Below are 20,720 nucleotides of genomic sequence, written 5' to 3'. Positions count from 1 at the left end.
CTTCTGTGTACTTTTTTGTGACTTTAGAGGTAGTGCAAAATTGAGAAATTTTGTTTGGGGGAAGGTACAAGGAAACCAAAATTAATAACCTGAAAATGTCACAAACCTTTGAGGAATATCTAATGATTTCAGAATAGAAAAAAAAGCATTTTTTCCCCAACAAAGTGTAGTTTCAGATTGTTTTAGAAATAAAAAAAAATTAACAAATCTAAACATGAAAGAAAGCAACAACCTGGGGAGTCATCCTGTACTTAACCTATCTTTGGTTTAGTGTCTTAATCACATAACTGACCAAAAAGATTTGGAGAGGCGTACAGGAGCATTTAAGGTCGTTAAGTTTTTTTCACATATTGTCACGTTACCAACCTCAAACTTCAGTGCATTTTATTCATTATTAAAGTTGTAAACAAACACAAAAAGATACATTTTATTGAAGTGGAAAGAATGGAAAACTACAAAACTGTGTTCATTTGTTTTCATCCCCCTTTAGTTTGATACCAGTAAATAAAACCAGGAGAAACTAAATACCTCCATGAATCAGATAGAGTCCACCTGTGTGTAATTTAATCTCAGTATTACTGCAGCTGTTCTGTGTTGGCCTGAGGAGTTTGTTAAATCATTTTAGAGAACAAACAACATCATGAAGATCAAGAGACACAGCAGACAATTCGGAGAGAAGTTGATGACAAGATTAAAGGTGAGTTGGGTTAAAACAAAACTAGATCCCAAGCATTGAAAATTTGAGAGAGAATTAATTACTCAACACATCAATAAAAAATAAAAAGTGGAAGGAGGATGGCACAACTGTGAAGGCTCATGGTCACTCTGGTGCAGTTGAAGAGATCCAAAAGTCAGGTGGGAGGAACTACTGACAAAATGGCCTGGCCTTTATGGAACTCTGGCTAGAAGAAATGCCATGCATTTCAGGGGTTTCATTTGAAAAATATTAAAATATCAAATAGAATTTAAGATTGGGGATTTTGTTTGTACTTCCCTAATTCATATTCACTTCAGCTGAAAAAAAAAACGCATGCAATTTAATTTCTCCATTCTAACTAGAAGCTCTGAGATGGATTCATTATTTAAATGCAAATCTTGCCAACAGCTTCACATTCATGTCACCAGGATCAGACTGCTGTTCATCTCAACATGCTTGAGGACATTAATGCATTTCCTGTGCATAGCCAGCTCACTTTTTTTTTTTTTTTTTTCTCACACGGAGGCTGTCTGGGAACGGTTTCTTTGCTGCTGACTGTGCAGCCCGCAGTAACACACATAAACACCATGTGGGGAGTTTGGTCTGGACATTTAATCACACACTGCGGTCGTGTTCCCGGTGAGGAACATTTTCTTGTTTGGATTTTTACATTGTGAAAAATGGTATTTCCCAACTTGAATATGATCATTTCTCTCATGTAGGAGATTGGATTGGTTGTCTTCAACCCATCTGGTCTCTAATTAACAACACAAAGCTTCTGCTCTGAGCAGTGATGTAAATGTTGTGGCATGTTTTCCAAGACAAATGAGCAGGTTTCAACCTGGGAACGCACTGGAAATAGGAGTTTGTGTCTATATTTACTCAACTCTGACAAATAAATAACAGCAATCTTTGGCTGTTTGCATCATAATGGTGGTGGATGTTATTTAAAGTTTTATTTACATGGATACACTTTTAGAGTCAGATGAAGTGTGAATAAAAACAGTCGGCAACGTCTGAGCACTTCAGTTTTTAATCATTTTATTGACCATTTATTACAATAACAATTATTTTATGAGGCAAATCTCTGAATGTTGTTTATGTGATAGATCTGCGAGTAAAAAGCTTGAATAAATCACGAGAGCAGTAGCATGGTCTCATTACTGCTGTTTCTCCTCTGTGTCCGTCCCGGAGCATTCTTCCTCCTCTTCATCAACGTCAGGTTTCGTTGTAGGAGGCTGCGTCCCCCTGAGACGAGCTGCCACCGAACGCAGAAACCTCAGTCTTCCTCTCGCCTGCGCACCACCGCTGCCGCCAGCAGCAACGCCCAGTTGCTGCTGCTGCTGCTGCTGCTGGTTGCTGGGCCCGGCCACTGAAAACAGCTGCACTTGGCCAGGAATCTGCATGGGAGGCTGAGGGCCCGTTCCGGCGTTATTCTGGGGCCCCACAGCAAGCAGCATCACTGGCAAACCTCCAGCTTGTTGAGCGAACCGCAGATTCCCGTTTGCTCCTCCGCCCTGTCCCACAAGGAAAGTCCCACCCTGCTGGAGAGCTGAAATGGGAATAAGCTGCTGCAACAGTGGTTGACCGGGATTTCCAACTGGCTGGATAAAAAGTGACCCACCGAGTTGGACTAAGCGTGCCACGATGGCCTCACCAGCCAGCGGAACTCCATTTTGAACCCCAGGATTGGCAACGTTCCCAGCGGCTGCAGCACCCCCTCCATTGTTTTTGAGAAGCGCCTCAGCGCTCCCGGAGGACACACCACCCTGCACCACAGCGGCCAGAGTGGGAAAAATAACCCACAGCATGCAGAACATGTCTAATGTCAGCCGCAGAAGACGGTCGAGCAGGTAGCCAGCTGCCTCCTGCTGTGCTTATATAGAGAGGCGCAGATTCAGAGGTCGAGCAGAAACATCCAATCAGAATCCAATCATTTATCTGAAAACAACAACACACTGGTATCACCGTGACTAAGGTTTCTTCTTTTGGTTTGTTGCTTTACAGAGAACCATTATTTAGGATCAACTGGCAGCCAAAACCACGGAGGAGTGACTTGCATTTTCAGACTTATTGTTGTTGAAGACGCGCATTACTGTCATGCAGTCGAACAGAAAACTGAAAGAATGTTCCAAGTATCTTGCCAGAAACAGGATTCCTTCTTAACAATCTATCAGTGATGGCAAAGTAGCCAAAATCTGCACTCTAGTAAGAGTAAAGAGTAGGAGCAGTAAGAACATATATGACCAAAAAGGCTGCTTAAGTTCTTAGAAACTGCTCTTCTGTTTTGATCATTTAAGGCTATATTTAACAATGATGTAATCAGATGTACAAAAGAATAAAGTTAGGTGCATGTTCTGATATTTTAAAGACTAAAATAAAAATAAAAATAGAAACAAATAACATATTTACAAAATGACACATTTTAAGTGGAAGAAACACTACTTCATATTTTATTTTCATAAACTTCTGATACTAATATCTACAGTAGGTAATGTGTGTCTTTTATAAAAGGGTAACGTACTTCCAGTAGCAAAGCACAGCTTATTGTATATTCACTATGTTCAAATGGCTCATCAGCCTCAGCAGATAGAAATCAACGTTAAAACAACAAAGCTTGAGTAAAACAACCAAAAAAAAAAGTCTTACTTTAACATAAACCGCATGTTCCATTAATTTTATGTTAAAGCATGTTTGTTCTTCATTCAGTGAAGTTACTCACAGTGGGTGGAGATTTTACACACGTTAACGTGTCTGTGCTTCATTATAATATTAATTAAGAGTAAAAACTATAGTGTAGTAAAACTAATCCTGAAATTAGAAGTTTGATTTTACAGGCGGTCATGAGGTCTGATGGCAAGAAAGTAGTAAGTAATAATGTTTCTTCAAACGAGGAAGCTCAGTGCATTTTCTGTTTCCAAAACTCTGTCCAGTCTTCTCTAGATAAGATTAAAAAAACAAACAAAAAAAAACAACTGACTGCAGCATTTTGTTGAGGTAACGGAGTAAATACCTCATGCAAGTCTGAGCATTAAATGTGAAAAGAAAGCTTTCAATTATAAAAGCATACACTGGTGCCTACCAGCTGGGACCCACCCAAGTGTGAAAACAACTTATTTCAGGACATCAGAGAAAACAACAGCTTTTCAGTAATGACAGGATCCAGAGAAATACCCTGTGATCTTTTTGTGATGTTTTTTTTGTTTTTTTAACTGATTAAGCTTTTACTCAAAAAAACATAAAATCACAAGACATTTACTAACATGTTACGTGACACAGATACACGTTTACGGTAGTATTATAACATAAGAGTTTGAAATTACACTAACTTTTAATGATTTTAATGATTAATCCTACTCTAATTCACTCTACATAGCATCTCAAAGTGTGTGTACAATCTCTTTCTCTGTTAATGCATAAACGTTACCCCTGTTTGGAATGCATTAGGAAACAGTATTTGGACAACACTAGCTAAAATCAAATATAACATTCTCAGAAATAAATGTATTGCTCTAAGTTACAAATTCCCTAAAATAATTAATTGACCGCCCTCACCCTAATGCAGGGTAACAACAATAATTACCAACACTCTGCTGTTCCTCGTGTGGGAAATGTCTTTAAAAGTTTCCAAAAATCTCAGTGGGAGGTGAGAGCAGAGGTGAAACTCAGAAAAGCAGGTTGACGTCCACATCATCTGTGGAGAAACAGGTTTACAGAGAACAGTGAGTCTGACTGATATATAATAAACTGTCCATGTGTTGACAATTAGCTGGAGAGAGGATAGACATATAGGAACATTTGGTAAAATCTTCACCACACCCGTGATTAGACCACAATTAATAAGTCTAATATTCAAGCTCACAGTAAATTATACAGTTTCATAAGTGGTAATGCTCTCACCATCCTTGATGCCAAAGCAGGAGGTCCATTCTTTCAGGGTGACTTGTTTGTCCTTGTCAGCATCACACTCCTGGAAGAAGAGAGAGGTGCAGTGCTCCATCGGTACCAGGGGAGCCCGGAGTGGGGCCAGCTCTGAGTGGGACAGGGTCCTGCACAGAATGAGCAGCGGGTGGATTTTCATCACGCTGATCACATGTAGCTTAAGTAATCACATGTTTTTGTTGTTAATGTAACAAAAACGTTAACAACAAAAACTTGTTCTTTTCTTTTGGACACAGGAACAATGGCTCTCAGAAGTGTACGTCTATTTTGCATAGCTCAAGAGAAATACAAGCAATTTGTTAAAAGGACACAAAATGAGATGCATTCACCAATTTAAAATGTCAAAGGCAAATTATTTTTGAGTGAAAGAATAATGAGACCGTACGAAGAAGCATCTTTACCCATGACCAATAAAATTCAGCTTTTGCTTTAAATGTCATACCAAGATTGATAGTAATTTTGTTTAAATTGATCATCTTTTACTGTGAATTATTTAACAAAACAGATTCTTACTATACATAATGTTGTGATTATTTAATCAATTCAATTTGAAATAAAGACAAATATTTATTTGGACTAAAGAAACAAATACTACAGATTTATTTTTTTCTTTATTTCTAAACCCAAAATTTAATTTCACATCTGGAAACATTTGTCCCAATTAGCTGTGAGTGAAGCACGGATGGTGAAAATGTACCTGTCAGAAGGATGCTTGTCCAGCTGAGCAAACTGCCAGTGAACCGGATAGATGTACATGTTGTAGTTCTTTTCAAAGTCCTGCGCAAGGAGCTCGACAGAGTGATTGCCAGCGTGAAGACGCCTCTCGTTTTCAAAAATCTTCTTCACCTTCAATAAAGAAACACAAAACAGATCACTTGCAAACAAACAACAACAAATCTACAGCTGATGTTTCTCACAAAAAATTAAAAAAAAAAGTCACGGTCAATTAAAAACAACACAGGTCTGAATCAGGTGAAGGTTTTTATTTATTTTTCAAGGTCTTGTTATGGCCTGTTGACATTGTTAATACCTGCAATATCCTAGTAAGGGGCAAGAAATGCCAAAGTGTGGTGGTAAATAACTTATTTTTTTACAAAGAAAATTCTGGTCTAAAATGAACAGAATGGATACATTCAAGCTCAAAAAGTGAAGAACAAGCTTCCATTACAGTAATGTTGCATGTCTCACTCTGAAACGCTGTTTTGGGGTGAGGAAGCCCGGCGAAACGGAGTCATGCTCATAGAGCTGCAGAAGCACGTTTTTCAGCCAATCTCTCATTCGCAGAGGAAACTGGACCAGTTCATTCTTCACACACTGAGGAATTACTGAGAGAAGGAGGACACACAACAAACAGTTCGATACAGTCAAAGGTTCGCCCCCGCCAACAGTTTTCTTCAACAAAGACCTGCCTAGTTCTCACGTTTGCATGGGCCAGTGTAGTCCAGGTGAAGCTTGTAGCCTCTCTTTGTGCCCTCCAAGTTACACTTCGTAGCAAAAAGCTCACACGACGTGTCGTATGTTTTGTTATCTGTCCCACAAACCTGAACGGACATAAAGACCTTTTAATGATGAGGCTGTCCAGTTGAATCAGTAGTACTTTGCACACGCTTACATGTTCAAATGTATTTGTGCTGCCTGGACACTCTAATGGGTCTTGACACACACATCCAGGTTTACCATCCGTGTCCGGTTTACATGTTTTTCCTCGCTTGCACCAAAAATTGTCACATGGATCTAGAAGAAAATGCAAAGACTCCATTTGTTTACCATACATCAGATTTACAACAAAGTGGCTTGTTTTATGGCTGGTTCTTCTTGTGGAAACCAGTGAGTACTCACTGCCTGCATCACCTACATTCCTCTATCATTAGAGCTGGTACAGTCATTAATTTCATGCCCATCTGCCTGATTCACTCCTTAAGCTATGGAGCGCCATATTAATCCTGCAGAACTTTGTTTTGGCAGTGACTGTGAAGCCATGCAGGCACTATTCATGCGGAAGTGGGACCAAAGTGGTCCAGTCAGCAGATTCCCCTGTGAGACTGTTGGGATAGGGCATTAGTCACCGGGTGGTGAACACTGCTGGTCAGAGACCATGGAGGACATTTTAGTCCCAAGGATAAACACTGTTCATTTTATCTTCCATCATGACATATTTTAGTTTTAAAGTTTCCATTTAAAAGTAACTCAACTAAGTTTGTATATTGGTTAGGATTAGGTTTAGGTTTAGATATAGGGTTAGGTTTTTCTTCATTTTTGTACTAAATGTCTAGTCATATGTTTACATTTAGATCCACTAATATATGATTCTCATAGGCCTCTTTTTTGTTTCTTCACCAATTAAAACACCACTGAGTATATTTCGGTACGACCCTCTCTTCCCGTTCCAACCTATTAGGTAATGGCCACAAAATGGAGTCAGCTGGCATTATTCACTGATTTAAAATTGCATCATTTAAGCTGTTTATATCAGTTTGATACAGAACCACTTGGGGTAAAATATGTGATCCATATGGACTTCAAATGTGTTGCGCTACTATAGTCTTGCCACCAGGGGTTGTATTGGTCAACTCAAGTTGGTCTGATCTGAGAAGCCTATTATGAGAACACATCTGGTCTGAGCCAAATCCGTATGTGGTCCGGATGAATGTGCTCAACGGGAAATACTATTTCTTACTTCTAGAAACTTAGTTGTGACTAACATCAATTGAACATCATGCTTTTTTATTTTCTCTTTTTATGACAAATAATAAAGCATTAAACACAAACCTGGTGGAGTTTGTGAAAGATGTATGTTGCCACTCGAAAAGGACCTGGACCGAGGATACAGATCCACTGAGGCTCTGATCTGCACAGGATTCACCCCCACTAAGGGACCCTAGAGAAAATGATACGTAAATAAAAAAAGTAATCATAACGCTATCTATGATAGCATCATGTTGGGAAATAACACAGCATTGACAAGTCACTTTTGATGACAATATAATGGGCAGATTGCTTAAGTCTTTCACTTCCTTATCTTTTAAAACCTTGATATGGTAATGCTACCCAATTGTTTTCCTCATGAATCCTCACTACTGATTGGATCAGAAAGAGGGTTCTATTTACTTTATGTGTATAGCTGTATTATGTTCTTAACCACACTTTTTGTTGAATTTGCTTTTTTATAACTTATAAACTCTTTTTTTTTAACTTGTGCCTTATTGAATAGAAAACATTGGTTAGCCACCTTAGGGCGCGTAAATTTACAAATACTTTTACCCATTTTCCGTTCCGTTTCCTCTTAGCTTTGTGAACGACGTTCTCAGTGCTGCTGCCCTCAGACTCCTCACTGTCCAGTCGGCCCTGGTCTTGTATAGGATGTGTTTCATTCCTTTGTGGAGAGTGCTTCCTGGGTCTCTTGTTTTTCTTCTGCTTCCTTGTCTTTCTCTTAGAGAAAGCTCCACTGTCACTCTCATCCTTCCCTTCTTCCTTTTCAGACCTCCGCAGACCAGAAATAAGCCCAACGCTGCTCTGAAACTCTTGACGGTCCACAGTCTCCTCTGGTTTGTCCGTAACAGCGTGTTTTTCTTTTGATTTGGTCGATGAATCCTTGCTCTGATCAGTCATTTCTTCTCGGTCTCCTGCTTCAGGGGATGGCATGTATTGCATGAGAAGTTCTTTCTCACCCATCTCTTTCTTGGTGTCTTGAAGATCCCTTTTTGATGAAGACTCTTGGTTTTCAGTCGATGGGTAGAGATCTTCTGATTCCACCTGAGCAGGTATTAATATTCCACTATCAGCAGCAGAATCAAGAGTCACTGGAAGTTCTGACTCTGTGCTGCTCTCTGTTTCCTCCAGCAAGCCCACCTGACCACTTCGTTCAGTTAGCTTGATTGCAGGTTTTTCAGCCTTTGCCTTCGCTTTGGCCTCTTTTTCCTCACTGTCGTCTTTCGTTTTTGCCTCATGTTTGATCATTTTCACTGCTTCTGAACTGTCGTTAGCCTTCTTTTCGTCCATCATTGTTACCTCATCTTCTGTTTCTTCTGCTTCTTCATCTTCTTCTGCTCCCTCCGTCAAAAGACCTACCAGTTCTTCTTCGCTCAAAAGCACTGCTGTGAGTTTCTCTATTTCTTCGTCCACTTCTTCACCCTCTTTGTTGGCATTAGTATCATACCCAGAGCTCACTTCCTCAACTTCCGGTTCCTGACTGCCAGTTTCAATGGTGGCCAAAGTGGGAGAGACCTGTGGCCTGTTGCCCTCCATCGTGATGACATCCTTAACCAGGAGAGTGAAGAAAGCATTCAATTTACAGAGCTTTGCAAACATATTCGTGCCGTTTTCAGTTGTTCACAATTTATGATGTTACAACTTCTAACTTGTATATTTTAGTATGATAAAATTATATTAACCAAAACAAAGTAGACTATTAAAAATCTAATGTATGGCATGCATTTATATTCAGCTCTTTTACTCTGATAACCCTGAATACAATCCAGCTGAACATTTACCAAGAACATTGCCGTGTCAAAATATCTGACGGATGTATGAGAGTTTACCTTTTCTGTACCCGAGTGTGACGACTCCCGCATTCCATGGTGTTTTTCACGAGATTTACATTTCACCTATTCATAACAGGAATATTGATAATTCATCCCAAAATGAGCATGCATTTTATCTTCATGCTATATTTAAAAAAACAAAAAACAAAAACAAAACGTGTCACTTGATAAAGAAAGGGGTGTAATACTTTGCTACTCACAGATGGAGCAAACGTTGCACCTAGAAAGAAAATGAATATCAAGGAGATCCTCATATCTGAAATATCACAAGGAGTGGAAACTGTTAGTCAAAGAGACAAATCGAAATTGACAGCAAAGCTGACTTTCCACAAGACTTCAACTTGTATTGTTTTTTTTTTTTGTCTTTTTTTTCCCGGCTAAAACAGAATGCTGCATATGTATGCAGCCAGCAACTTGGTACTCTACTGTTGTCACAGTTACTGGCCTCATACACAGGCCTCACTCTCAAAAGTCACATTCAGGGGTAAAGTAAACATCAGAAGCTACCAGACTGGAAAACGTCGACTAAATCCACAAAGTGAGTGCCAGGACGGAAACAATACAGACATCAGTGGATCTGTCCAGTGGAATTAAAGCTTTGTGACTGAGTGAAATAAGCCTGACACATGGAAAAGCAACAGGGGTATGTGTGTGAAAATGCACTGAATGTATGGAAACTCTACGTATATAGTAAACAAAAATACACCTCACATTATTTCAATATGTACATGGTCTTTCTTGAAACTATTCAATATAATATATGTCATTGTAATTTGTGTGAAATTTGTGCATAACTCCATGTATGTAACTTTTTCTTTTACTTTAATATCAACAGTTTTTTAGTAAATTACAATATTAATAGTGCATCAGCTGTGCTGTCATGCACAAAAGCAATACCACAAGATGTGACTTTCAGTGGAATAGCAAAGTCCAGCAACCTTTCTTAAACGAGGTAACATTTTAACCAGACCAGAGGAGAGGCATTGAAAACATCATTCAGCAGTTTCACTTAATGTTTTTTAATACCTTCTTTTTCCACGCACCTTTAGCCTGCTTTGAAGAAAAGAATCACAGATACTTGCAAATCGGTTTTACCTGCTTTTTGCTGGAACAAGGAAAATGAGAGTCCTGAAAAAACACCAGAACGTGCTGATGTTGAACCGGTGAAGCTGTCCTTCTGTATGCAATGCTGCACTCACTGACCGCTCAAGCTGAAATGAACACAGGAGTTGGGGTTTTTTTAAGGTCTGGGATGCCACTGCTTTGGGAGGGTCTTTGGGCTGCACAAAGGGTAACATGGAGGCATCCAAAACTGAACTTAAGCTTTGTCAACTGCCTAAAAAAATAAACAGAATTTTCTCCAAAGCACAAGAAGTTTAAAAGCTGTTTATTGGTGTTTGCATTTCACCTGTAGCACCTAGGCACATTAAGTAATTTAATGGCCAAGATCTCATCTCGGACCAAAGTGTATGTATGTTGTTTCATCTTTCAGTGTTCCTGCTGCTGGAAGTTTTTATATTTTGTTACATTAAAACCACAAACATCAATATATTTATGCTAATTTTATGCTTAGTGGTGCAAAGTACTCAATATCCATCCATCCATCCATCCATCCATCCATCCATCCATCCATCCATCCATCCATCCATCCATCCATCCATCCATTTCTGATTCCTACTTGTTCTTATAAGACTACGTGGAAGATTATGTTCATGCACAGTGTCCAATCAATCCTCAGTGAGCTCAAGGTGGTTTACAAAGAAGAATGGGGAAATAAATCAGTGTTATATTAGCACTAGTTTATGTTGGTTTGTTACAAAAATAATAAAATACCAATAAAATACATGGAAGTTTGCCACTGTAAAATGAGGGAGCAAGATAAAGTTCATCTGGTCTAGATTCTTTTGACAGAATTCAGTCGAACAATGCAAATATTGGCCACTAGATGTCACTGCATACCAAGACTGAACTCCTGAGGGATATTAAGCAACATTGACAGATGATGGAAAACAGGATGGAAATAATCTTTAAAACCATTCCCAGACCAGAACCTACAGGTACAACTATTGTGTTGAGCATTTGTTTAGAGAATAAGCCTCAGATGGCCAAGTGGGTTTGTGTGTGGTTTAGAAAAAGCTGCTTTACGCAAACAATTTAACACCTTCATCTAATGCTGGGTTATTACAGCCTGAAAGAGCAGGGAATCACTGTTGGGGATAAAAGAGCGTACAGGCGCTCTTTTATCCCCAACTGTTACACCCAGTCTGTGACTGGGTGTAACAGACTATACAGAACACTTTCATGGTGAAAATAGGTAGAAACATGAATGATAAAAATGGTATTCTTACAAATTTGTTATGCATATCTGATTTGTCTAGCCTGTACACTGCTTTGAAGAAAACTAAGTATATAGTATGCTAAATTTATTCTATGATCATTATTTTGTGGTTTATCTCTATATGTGTTACTTAGTTTCCCATTGTAATATTTTTAAGTGTGTTATCCACTTCTTTACACCTCCTCCTTATTTGCATATCATCAACTGTTTTCGATTCAGCTGAGTTTCTTAGTTAAAAGTGGCTTGGCTATTTTTCTCAGTGAACTAATTTAGACTATGTTTCTTGGAAAATTTTCAAGTACAGTACCTTTTATTTTTGACCTCTCATCATGCACTATCTTCAGATTTATGCTTCTGTCCACAGCAACTGCATAGCATCAATTACTGTAGGGCTTTTAACACAAACAAGTCTAAGTTTTAGAAAACAGTTTGTCCAGCATATTTTTACTTGTTATTTCTTCCACTGATTGTATTTTTACATAAAATGTATATAATATCAGTGAACACCTTTTGTGTTTTCTAAGTTTTCTCCCAGCATCTGACACCATTTATTACATATCCATAACAAAATGAATTTGATAAAACAAGTCACTGCAACAGGCTGTGGGTTTCTTGCCTACTGATGACACTTCAGCATACAAAAGGGTTACAACACATTTTTCATTTTTATTTTCAATTAAATCTTAATTTTGCCCTTTTTAATTACATTTACAGAAGTTCACAAGGAATGTATAGCAGACATTCCTGTACTGGCCAGTCTTTAAATCTGAAATGGAGAGATGGATGAATACACCTTTTAGAGAATGAGGCAAGGAATAAGCTTCTCCCATAAGGCGGCTAGACTCACCCTTAGAGATGAAGGGTGAGGGGTCAGGTTAGGTAGCTTAAGTATCTGATTAGGGTTCTCCCAAAACAACTCTCTTTGGGGATCTTCTGGGATTGAAGGATGAAATTGAGGGTAACATGGTCCTGGAGAGTCTCTGCTAGACTCATTATCCGCAAATCAGAAATGGATGAATGGAATGTGGGATCAATTTTACTCAAAGAAAACTTAAATTCTACATTTTCCAAACATTTTCACGCTGCGTTAGAACCCTGAATACAGTAACATAAAAAAATGTATCCAAACACTGATCTTTGTGGTGCTCCAAAACTTTAGAAATAAAATCTTTACTATTAAAACGTTGCTCAGTACGTTGCAAACTGCTGCACAAGTAGGCTACATCAACACAGGATCATTTTCAAAATGCATAACAGATCTAACATCATTTACACATGCAGTATCCGTTTTGATTTGCTAAAACGTTCACACTGATAATCTTTTAAAATGAAATTTACACAAAGCAGTTTTAAGATAAAATACTAATTTTCATCTCTTCCATTAGTTTCAGCAACTAATGGAAGAACGTTGATTGTGCGGTAATGGGTGTTCATACTTACAAAGATGGAAATCCCTCACATATATATATGCACATAAGCGAAGGATCCTGTTTATCAAACAAGATCAAATTAAACACAGAGTCCCAGTAATAAAGCACATATAGGCTTATTATTTGCACTCACTGCACTAGGTGTGCAGTTGAATAGGATGGCACAGGATTAAAACTGTCACCTTGGAGTGAACAGACATTGCTGACGGTCTGTGTGCCACAACATGCATCAATCAATCTCCACCCCGCTCCTGCCCGGTGGTTTTAGTGGTTTGCTCCAGACTGGTGAACATCCAGGCTAATTGCAGGTTTCATCCTCTCAAAAGAAATCCAAGCGTGGAGTTAAACATGGAATTTTGTTCACTTATTTTTGGACTAGCCATATAAGGACATCCTGGAAGTAATTATGAGCCTGGGGGGAGAAAAAAAAATAGAAGGGCTTCCATTAGGACTCTGAACTGTAGATGCATTATTTTGAAGAATGAGTTATATTTAATAGTACATACTCTGCCCTGTGTACTGGTTATATATTTTAGTCCTAACAAAGTGCCTGACTTCTGGCAAGGCTTTAATCCTCCTCATAATTTTGTTCACTGATACAATCAATAAAGTAAACACAAAAATGGTGCTTTCTTGTGAATTATCCAGTTAGCTACATGTAGCCTGCGCTTTTCCTCTACCTTGTGATTTATTATGCCAAAATAATCAAAACTTCAGCTGGAAAATTCACCGGAAACAAGCATTTGCTGCGCTGAGCTGCTTGTCCCGCTTTCTCTCTCAGTGGGTGAGTTTGTTTTTCCTGCAGACCACAAACCTATGGTTTGGTAGGCTAAATTACATTTCTCTTTAGACATGAGAGGGGGCGGAGGAAATTTATGAGAGTGAATGTGTGTTTCTTTGGCCCTGCAATCATCATCATCATCATCATCATGCCAGTCTGAGTTTGTTTTGAGCTCATTTTCTGGAACAAATACACCTTCGTGTGTCTGCTACACACACACACACACACAGAGAGAGAGAGAGAGAGAGAGAGAGAGACCCGGAAGGAAGTGATGCAATCAGCCCAATTGAGGATTCATATATACGGTGGTGTTTTGGGGTGTTGTAGCATTTCCATACATCGTGCATCAACTACCAACTTTGGTACGGAGCTCTGAACAGGCATTGGATTTTACTTAGTGCCGTCGTCTTTGTTATACCTGAATCGCTGCTGAACTCTCCTACACAGACTGAATCTGAGGTATAAAAATTTAATTGATCTTCAATTTACTGGCATTATTTTTCACTTTGTGCTTTCTTTTGATTTCTGGTCATTTCTGATATCTGTGCACTTGTTTCTTGGTCAGACTTGGTTCTGTCTCAAACATGTTTTGAAGTCAGTGCTGCTGAGCTCACATTTAGATTTGCAGATTCAAGATATTAGTTTATTATTTCTTACTTGCTATGTTAAGGCTTGCCAGTAAATTAAAATGCAATGGATTGGAACTGAATCTATCTTTTTAGCTCAACAGAGCATGCAGGAATGGCTTCCTTGGTGAACCGGGGAGGAATTGGTGATAGGGATAAACACTGACTTATTACTGTAACCTTTGTGTTCTTCTGTTGCAGAATGAAGCTTATCATTATAACATGTTGCCTTATTGGAGCAGCTTTTGCTAACCCAGTAAGTATGAAGCTCATTAAAAAGTCTAAACTCTTGAAACAGGCCAACATTTATCAACTTAGTGATTTGCTTTCAGTTTTTAAAAAAAAAAAATATTATATATCGTGTCAAAAAAAGTGAAAAAAGAGAGACGAGATATTCTGAGATATCAACTAAGTGAAAAAAACAGGAACCTTCTGAATGCCCAAGTGTATGATGATGTCCCTCTTTGTTTTTTTTTTGTTTTGTTTTTTTTGTTTGTTTTTTCTTTTACAGATTTTACACAACATTTTGGTATCAACTGAGTCTGAATCAAACTCTGTAAGTAATATTTCCACCCTTCTCCCTGAACTTAATTACCCTGAACCCTCAACCTCCCCAGAGGTGCTTGACTGTTTTTTACTACTAAATGTAAATGTTAATGCAGTTGGAATTGTTCCTCCTAAGTAGCTGCTTGCACAGTTGCTATTTAGGAGCAACTGTGCTGAGGGGCAAAGTGGCTCCTGATGTAAAAATAATAAAACTTTATCTATAGCTTATTAAATGCAAGAAAAGCAGCAATAATACCAGTTAATCTTTGCTTAAAAAAAGGCTAAAACCCTTTATTCATGCTCTGTCAGTAAACTGAGAGGAATCATCAGAATCACTCTCTGCATCAAGAGAGGCAGCTCATAAAAGAGATAGAAAACTCTATATACTCCAATATTAAACTCAGGTTTTAACCGAGTTGCGCTGTTTCAGACTTCTGAGTGTGTGAGATATAAAGGATGTTTTCTGAAGAACATCCTTTGGGAAATAATGGCATGAATTTTACACTGATGAATTTAACACCTTCGGGTGGCATTCATCAATAAAAAAGGCAACTGACTCGTATTTAAAGAAACCTAAGATAAAAATATGTAAGATTGGGCAGTAATTAAAAATGTTTCCTTTGTAAATATATGTAGCTTACATAAAGTCCTGAAATATCTGACATCTTGAGTTTCCAATTATTCAAATGAGGGTAAATGAGTTTGGGATGACTGAAAATATAATGCTGCAAAATTAGACCTTGAATATACTCAGCATCCTCCCGTCATTAAGCTCCACCCACAAAATCCAGGGTGATACTAAAAATACTTTTTCCACTTTTGAGAACTCTCTTCATGCCTGAAAAAGCATCCTGAAGCAGGAATACTTTTCCATGCACACATTTAACCAGAATTGTGTGTTAACGGTGCTGTGAACAACTTATCTTAATGGGCATAAAAATGCTTCTTTGACGGAGTCAGCGGCAAGCCTAACAATAGGTGTGGTACAGACCTCAAGACAATTCCCACTGCTGACATTATATTGTTTACAAGGATACATATCTGTCTCCACGCATTTATGCAGCAATAGCTCTGCCTGAGCCTGAGCTTGTCAAGGAGGTTTTTAATGAATGTTTTGGTTGTTGATATTGCAGTCATGATGTGTAATTAAATCTAATTAAAACTACTGGGGTGTGTGCTCATATAGGTTTCTTCCTCTTTTTTTTTTTTCTTTTCCAGACTGAAAGTTTGTCAGTTTTAGAATCTTCTGAAAATAACACATCAGAGCTTCAGGTAAATATATATATATGTATTTTATATACTTGTATAAGTTCACAAAAAAACATTCTCACATTTTAGTTAAATATGGATGTTTGTTTTTGCTCTTTGGGATACAGAGCTCTGAGGAAAACACCTCCAACCAGGTGAGACATTTTGAAATTCAGAAATGAGCTTGATCCATGAAGAAAGTATATTTTGGATAATTGATGCCACATAACTCTAAAACATTTTTGAAATGATGTGCTATAAATGTGTCCTTTTATTTGTCAACAGAGTTCAGAATCTGAATCAGTAGAATCCACTTCAGAGGACAAGGTGTGTTGGTCAATCATTCATATTCACTGTCATCCATTTCCTCGACGTTGTTTATGTTTCATACATTTAGAGTTAAAAGAAAAGTGCATACCTCAAATCTTGGTAAATGAGCCAGAGAAACAACAAATGAAACTATATAAAGAATCTNGTGTGATTTTGTTGTCAGCACATTCAACTTTGTACAGAACAAAGTATTCAATGAGAATATTTCATTCATTCAGATCTAGTATGTGTTATTTGAGTGTTCCTTTTATTTTTTTGAGCAGTGTATATTGTGTCAAAAAAACTGAAAAAAGAGAGACGAGATATTCTGAGATATCAACTAAGTGAAAAAAACAGGAACCTTCTGAATGCCCAAGTGTATGATGATGTCCCTCTTTGTTTTTGTTTTTTTTTAATATTTTGTTTTGTTTTGTTTTAACAGATTTTACACAACATTTTGGTATCAACTGAGTCTGAATCAAACTCTGTAAGTAATATTTCCACCCTTCTCCCTGAACTTAATTACCCTGAACCCTCAACCTCCCCAGAGGTGCTTGACTGTTTTTTACTACTAAATGTAAATGTTAATGCAGTTGGAATCGTTCCTCCTAAGTAGCTGCTTGCACAGTTGCTATTTAGGAGCAACTGTGCTGAGGGGCAAAGTGGCTCCTGATGTAAAAATAATAAAACTTTATCTATAGCTTATTAAATGCAAGAAAAGCAGCAATAATACCAGTTAATCTTTGCTTAAAAAAAGGCTAAAACCCTTTATTCATGCTCTGTCAGTAAACTGAGAGGAATCATCAGAATCACTCTCTGCATCAAGAGAGGCAGCTCATAAAAGAGATAGAAAACGCTATATACTCCAATATTAAACTCAGGTTTTAACCGAGTTGCGCTGATTCAGACTTCTGAGTGTGTGAGATATAAAGGATGTTTTCTGAAGAACATCCTTTGGGAAATAATGGCATGAATTTTACACTGATGAATTTAACACCTTCGGGTGGCATTCATCAATAAAAAAGGCAACTGACTCGTATTTAAAGAAACCTAAGATAAAAATATGTAAGATTGGGCAGTAATTAAAAATGTTTCCTTTGTAAATATATGTAGCTTACATAATGTCCTGAAATATCTGACATCTTGAGTTTCCAATTATTCAAATGAGGGTAAATGAGTTTGGGATGACTGAAAATATAATGCTGCAAAATTAGACCTTGAATATACTCAGCACTCTCCCGTCATTAAGCTCCACCCACAAAATCCAGGGTGATACTAACAATACTTTTTCCACTTTTGAGAACTCTCTTCATGCCTAAAAAAGCATCCTGAAGCAGGAATACTTTTCCATGCACACATTTAACCAGAATTGTGTGTTAACGGTGCTGTGAACAACTTATCTTAATGGGCATAAAGATGCTTCTTTGACAGAGTCAGCGGGGAGCCTAACAATAGGTGTGGTACAGACCTCAAGACAATTCCCACTGCTGACATTATATTGTTTACAAGGATACATATCTGTCTCCACGCATTTATGCAGCAATAGCTCTGCCTGAGCTTGTCAAGAAGGAGGTTTTTAATGAATGTTTTGGTTGTTGATATTGCAGTCATGATGTGTAATTAAATCTAATTAAAACTACTGGGGTGTGTGCTCATATAGGTTTCTTCCTCTTTTTTTTTTTTCTTTTCCAGACTGAAAGTTTGTCAGTTTTAGAATCTTCTGAAAATAACACATCAGAGCTTCAGGTAAATATATATATATGTATTTTATATACTTGTATAAGTTCACAAAAAAACATTCTCACATTTTAGTTAAATATGGATGTTTGTTTTTGCTCTTTGGGATACAGAGCTCTGAGGAAAACACCTCCAACCAGGTGAGACATTTTGAAATTCAGAATTGTGCTTGATCCATGAAGAAAGTATATTTTGGATAATTGATGCCACATAACTCTAAAACATTTTTGAAATGATGTGCTATAAATGTGTCCTTTTATTTGTCAACAGAGTTCAGAATCTGAATCAGTAGAATCCACTTCAGAGGACAAGGTGTGTTGGTCAATCATTCATATTCACTGTCATCCATTCCCTCAATGTTGTCTAGGTTTCATACATTTAGAGTTAAAAGAAAAGTGCATACCTCAAATCTTGGTAAATGAGCCAGAGAAACAACAAATGAAACTATATAAAGAATCTCGCAAAAGATTTCAAACAACGTACATTTTGTCAGGGTTTTTTTCTTTCTTTCTTTTTTCTGATTTGATGTGACAGACAAATAAAAAGCAGGGCATTATTGTGTGTGTTTCTTTTGAACCACACAACTTTAAACTTCTCCATAACTTTATTCCTCATTTATCGGTGTGCTCCTTGTCATGCATAATACAGTTTGCTAACCAACACCCACAGCCTTCACAAAACAGCTCTGAGAGTAAGTTACTCACTGGTCTGTGCTATTTACTGTTTAAGTGCATAATGAAGGCTGTTTGGTTGCACAAAATTTTATTTTGGGGTATGAAAAGCTAGGGGACAATGGAGAAGAATGGCAATAACTCTTTCCATAATTTTTCTTCCATTGGATAATTATGTCCTAGTTTATGTTAATCTATCACATCAAAGCCAAAAAAAATACATTGAAGTTTTTTGAATGTAACAAAATATAAAGAAGTTCAAGGAATACTTTTGCAAGACACTGCGATTCATAGAAACACAATGAAATATTGTAGTCTAAATGAAACACAAATATGATGTCAGTTTTGCTGCATTGCTATAAAACTTTGTGCTGACTGCCTAAAACTGTGTCTTCAAAAACAGACGTCAGAGGAGAGCGACAGTCAGTCGGATGAGAGCGACGGGGTAAGGGACAAAGAAAAATGGTCGCTCACTAAATCTTCTCCATAGCTGTCAATGACTCATACATTTCATAATCTCTGCTCAGATGGACTCCATGGCTGAAACCAAAGACAACAGCATGGGCAGCGAGGAGAATGTTCGGAAGGTTGTAGGAAACATATTTTATGTTCTTGATTTTAAACTAAACCATAATTGCACCGATGTAAACCTGGGCTTCCTTTAAACCCTGCAACAGAGTTGGGTGAGAGTGTTCCCAAGTATCATCGAAGGAGCGAGTGGAGAAGACAACACAAGCACAGAGGTCACAGGTCACCCAGGTCTCCTGGACAATGAGCTGAGCGGTAAACGGCCAACTCACACCAAGAAAGTTCAGATCCGCACCAAGCAACCTCTGCTGGGACAGTCCACCGACGGCAGCGACACCACCAGCGACAGCGCAGACGCCAGTGACAGCAGCGATGTTTCAGCTGCTGCGAGCGACAGCACTGACAGCAGCAGCAGCAGTGAAAGCCAGGAGAGCCAGGAGACAAGCGACAGCAACGACAGCAGCACTGCCAGCAAGAGCACGGAAGACAGCAACGCCAGTGACAGCGCCGAGCTGGAACAAGTCAGGGCCAAAAACTGTGTGAATAGTACGCAGAGCTGTGAAAGTGAGGAGTACTTTCTGCAGAGTATAGGAGATGATGCTCATTCGCCAGGTGAGCACCTGCTGGTGCCGGACGAGGATGAGAGGGAACTGAGGCTCAGAAGATGATGAAATGCAACCTCTGTGATTGTCATATCAGAGTTTTATTTAATGACCAGCTTAAAGACTAACGAATGTTCAACTCTGAACATTGATTCTGCTATAATGCGACCTGATTCACTAAGTGTAAAAAAATAAAAATAAAAATACTGTGGTAATATAACCTACACATATACTTTGCTTTGATAACATGTGAGAAATAAAATGAATATAACCATTGTATTCAGCACTGTTGTGCTGGCAATTAGACCTGCACTCTATTACACTTACACAGAGACGATGTATCAGTGCACAGGATCTTGCATTTATTGAAATAGAGATCTTTTTTGTCCATTAGTCAAGAAATTCAGAAAATATGCTACAATGTTTTTGTCTAATAAATTCTTTAGGAACATACTGTATTGTTTTCACTTATTTACATGCAAAACAATGGCTGCTAAAAGAAAACTGTGCTAAGCTTTGTGATAAAGCTTTCATGTAGCCGCATAAAAAGACTATTCTACAGGTCATTGCAAAGGTTTTGATATCCCTTGAATATGTTTACAATAGCCACAAACGTCAATTTATCTGACTTAAAATATATGTCACTGGGCAACACATATCAATGGATCATTTTGAAGTAAAATGAAATGAGATCTGGGTATGTCTCTTTAATTTGTCTTAAAGA

The 20,720-nt window shown here is 38.0% G+C and overlaps 2 protein-coding genes across 3 annotated transcripts; one reads left to right on the top strand and one right to left on the bottom strand.

Moving 5' to 3' along the window:
• Nucleotides 1–3,793: 3,793 nt before the first annotated feature.
• LOC103137848 (SPARC-like protein 1) lies at nt 3,794–10,404 on the bottom strand. The gene is made up of 11 exons (XM_007551807.2): nt 10,276–10,404; nt 9,381–9,436; nt 9,178–9,243; nt 7,901–8,896; nt 7,409–7,517; nt 6,252–6,373; nt 6,060–6,180; nt 5,828–5,964; nt 5,337–5,485; nt 4,598–4,746; nt 3,794–4,391 (listed from the first exon to the last, which is right to left on the bottom strand). Exons 2-11 carry the CDS (start codon nt 9,432–9,434, stop codon nt 4,363–4,365), a joined length of 1,932 nt encoding a protein of 643 aa, XP_007551869.1. The 5' UTR covers nt 9,435–9,436; nt 10,276–10,404; the 3' UTR covers nt 3,794–4,362.
• Nucleotides 10,405–14,016: 3,612 nt separating this feature from the next.
• On the top strand, nt 14,017–20,450 carry LOC103137849 (dentin sialophosphoprotein-like). Of its 2 annotated transcripts, none has more exons than XM_007551811.2 (9): nt 14,017–14,188; nt 14,557–14,611; nt 14,867–14,911; nt 16,120–16,173; nt 16,278–16,304; nt 16,435–16,476; nt 19,270–19,311; nt 19,394–19,453; nt 19,544–20,450. In XM_007551811.2, exons 2-9 carry the CDS (start codon nt 14,558–14,560, stop codon nt 20,060–20,062), a joined length of 843 nt encoding a protein of 280 aa, XP_007551873.1. In that variant the 5' UTR covers nt 14,017–14,188; nt 14,557; the 3' UTR covers nt 20,063–20,450. The 2 variants fall into 2 exon arrangements, with proteins under 2 accessions (XP_007551873.1, XP_007551871.1); XM_007551809.2 differs by having other exon boundaries at nt 19,541–20,450.
• Nucleotides 20,451–20,720: the final 270 nt, after the last annotated feature.

Source organism: Poecilia formosa, unplaced genomic scaffold (genome assembly GCF_000485575.1).
Source record: "Poecilia formosa unplaced genomic scaffold, Poecilia_formosa-5.1.2 Scaffold44, whole genome shotgun sequence".
In the NCBI taxonomy this organism is placed as follows: Eukaryota; Metazoa; Chordata; class Actinopteri; order Cyprinodontiformes; family Poeciliidae; genus Poecilia; species Poecilia formosa.
The sequence above is the reverse complement of the archived record's forward strand: the minus strand, read 5'-3'. Positions and strand labels throughout refer to the sequence as shown.